This window comes from Octopus bimaculoides, chromosome 19 (genome assembly GCF_001194135.2).
Source record: "Octopus bimaculoides isolate UCB-OBI-ISO-001 chromosome 19, ASM119413v2, whole genome shotgun sequence".
In the NCBI taxonomy this organism is placed as follows: Eukaryota; Metazoa; Mollusca; class Cephalopoda; order Octopoda; family Octopodidae; genus Octopus; species Octopus bimaculoides.
In genome coordinates, this window is record NC_068999.1 from 12,089,192 (window position 1) to 12,092,395 (window position 3,204).

Genomic DNA, 3,204 nt, shown 5'->3' on the forward strand with positions numbered 1-3,204 from the left:
AGGTGCAAGTTGATTGGATTAAACCCAGTACTCAACTGGTACTAATTTAATGACCCTGAAAGGATGAAAGGCAAAATCAACCCTGGTGAAATTTGAACTCAGAACATAGATGGACGAAATGCAACAAAGTATTTCACCTCTTCATGGTAATGATTCTGCCAGTTGTCACCCTTAATAATGGTAAGATTTCTTTTATAATAATAATAATAATGTTTTGTCTTGGTATAAAAGATGGGCTACAGCAAATATTCTGCTCAATACCACAGATCTGCTTGTCAGTTGCTTCACCTTAACCAGTTAAGCATGTCTCTTGGTGGCTGACGATATGTGCATCCCTGATCACGAGCAGAAGTATTGGGGGACCATCAAGCCAGGTGTTGAGAGGAATTCTTTGGGGTTTGGATAATTCACTTTTGGAAACATAGGTGTTTTGTTCATCATCCTTAAACAACCATTAATCAGGTCCTTTTGAGCGGGATGGGCTACTCGACCTGAAGAAAATTTTAACTGGGCCCCACCTGCAAGGCCATGTGTTGTTTATCTTGTTATGGGATCACCATGCCGCACACATATAGTTGTGATGCATCTGCCTGGTGTACCCTTATTAGGCGGGTAGTCATGATGGGTATATTGGGCTTCATATATTTGTACCCCAGTGTCACTTTGATGGCATGCACTGCTCTCTCACTCAATAATGATAATAATAATAATAATAATTATAATCATAATTAGAAGAAGAAGAAACACCTTTTACTGTCATCTTAACATCAGACTACCATCTTATAACTGAATCACTTTTAAAACAAATATCAAATTCACTTGTTTTGACAGACATTCTCTAGAACAATACACTGTACAAAGCCAAATATATGGCATCCTAGTCATAGCACCAGCTTGAACTTCTAACTTGTTTCTTGAGGTCTCTGGGTGACCACACTAACAGGGCCTACCACACTAACAAGGTCAATAAAATCAAGTACTTTTCAAGTACTGGCTTCAATGTCATCAAAAGACCACCCTTCCCTTAAAAATTGCTGGCCTTGTCTCAAAATTAAAAAAAAAATTATTATTATTATTATTGTTATTATTATTAAGCTGGCAGAATCATTAACCAACTGGGGAAAATGATTGACAGTATTTTGTCTGGTTTTACGCTGAGTTCAAATTGCATAGAGGTCAGCTTTACCTTTCATCATTTTGGGGTTGACCCTTCCCATTCGCCAAAATGTCAGGCTTTGTGGTTTAAGTACAGAAGATTATTATTATCATCATTGCTATGATTAAGGCGGTGAGCTGGTAGAATTGTTAGCATGCTGGATACTGGGCGAAATGCTTACCAGTATTTTGTCTATCTTTACATTCCTGAGTTAAAATTTCGTTCAGGTCAATTTTGCCTTCCATTCTCTTGGGGTCAATAAAATAAACTGAGCACTGGGGGTCGATGTAATCAATTTACTCGCTACGCAAAACTTGCGGGCCTTGTGCCAAAATTTCAAACCATTATTATTGTTATTATTATTATTATTATTATTATTATTATTATTGTTATTATTATTATTATTATTATTATTATTAGTCATAATAATTTCGGAATCCTTAGGAAGTCTTCGGTTTTGATTTTGATTTTGCGTTGATGGCGTTTGTAGAATTCCAGTAATAGAGCACCTGGAATGCTATCAGACCGTTGAGAGAGGCAGACACAACAAATGTTATCATTAACAGATTGTCACCGGTTTCCTGCATCGATGTGAAGATCCTAGCTAAAGCCCCGCCAAACAGCAGGAATATGGTAATAGCAGACAGCTGTCCTGTGTTCTGGTTTTTGTAGTTTTCAGAGGCTTGAAGTAACTGAAAGAACAAAAAGAAACAACGTTACCAAAATACGATACATAGGGTGTTGAGTGTTTTTTTGAGGAACCGAGCTAAAACAGAAGACTGGAGCCTGGTGCAACTCTCCAACTTACCAGCTCTGGTCAACCATCTAACCTATGCCAGCATGGAAATCGGACCTTAGAAGTTGATGATGATAATAATGATGATGATGATGATGATGATAATGATATATATATATGTGTGTGTGTATGCATATTATCTCTATCTAAAATTCTCTCTCTCTCTCTAGATATATATACTTATATATTTATTAATTACATACCTATACGGTGTATTCTATTCCAATAGGCATATGTGTATATGTGTGACTAGCTGCAGCGTATGAGCATGAAATATGCGTGAATATGATTTGCATGTCATATATACACTACATAACAAGATATATGTACACACACTGACGCTAAAACTATAGATATCACACGCAGATGCACATTCATACACAAGCACAAAACAGATATGCACACACACAAACACATGCACACACACAAACACATAGATACGTATACATACACACACACGTATGTATGTATACATACACAGACACACATTCCCAGAGTAATGCATTTTACACTATCGCTGCCCCAGCCTCTGCCTCCCCCCACTGCAACACACCACCTCCCCCACGCCACAGCCTGATGCAAATAAGAATATTTGTTTTATTCAACATTTTGTAAAATAAAAAAAATAAAAAATTACAACATAAACGAGGAAAAACAACAACAACAGCAACGTGAACATCAACAACATGAACGAGACCAACATCTAGAAAAGAAAGAAAACACTATAAAAAACAAAAAAAAAACATTGGCACTGACAAACATGAACAATAACAACAAGAACAACAGCAGCACTGACAACATCATGATCATCAGCAGGACCATAAACAATAAAAACAGCAACAACAACAACAACAACAACAACAATAATAATAATAATAATAATAATAATAATGATAATAATAATAATAATAATAATAATAACACTGCCATTATGAAGAACAACAAAAGGAAAAGACAGGTGATGCACTGTGCAAGCACCGACCAACAGGAAAAGATGATTGGCAGGTGTATGTGTGCATTTCAGGCAGCACGTCCCATGTGGCACCATTCCTTCACTGTTGCTAATTGGCAACAATGGTGGTGGTGGTGGTAGTGATGATGGCGGTGGTAGCTGTGATGGTGGTGCGAAGGATGTTTGCACTGGCAGACAGCATTGCATACGTAGATATACGCACACTGTACCGAATTCATATACACACACATGCACATATACATACATACATACATACATACATACATATATGCATATATA

At 36.9% G+C, this 3,204-nt stretch overlaps 1 protein-coding gene across 1 annotated transcript in view; it reads right to left on the reverse strand.

Moving 5' to 3' along the window:
• Positions 1 to 6: 6 nt before the first annotated feature.
• Positions 7 to 3,204, reverse strand: part of LOC106884101 (mannose-P-dolichol utilization defect 1 protein) — a 46,218-nt gene continuing 43,020 nt past the window's right edge. Inside the window, exon 5 of the mRNA XM_014935322.2 lies at positions 7 to 1,848. Coding sequence (XP_014790808.1) covers positions 1,597 to 1,848 — 252 coding nt within the window. The 3' untranslated portion in view covers positions 7 to 1,596. The remainder of the gene's footprint in view (positions 1,849 to 3,204) is intronic.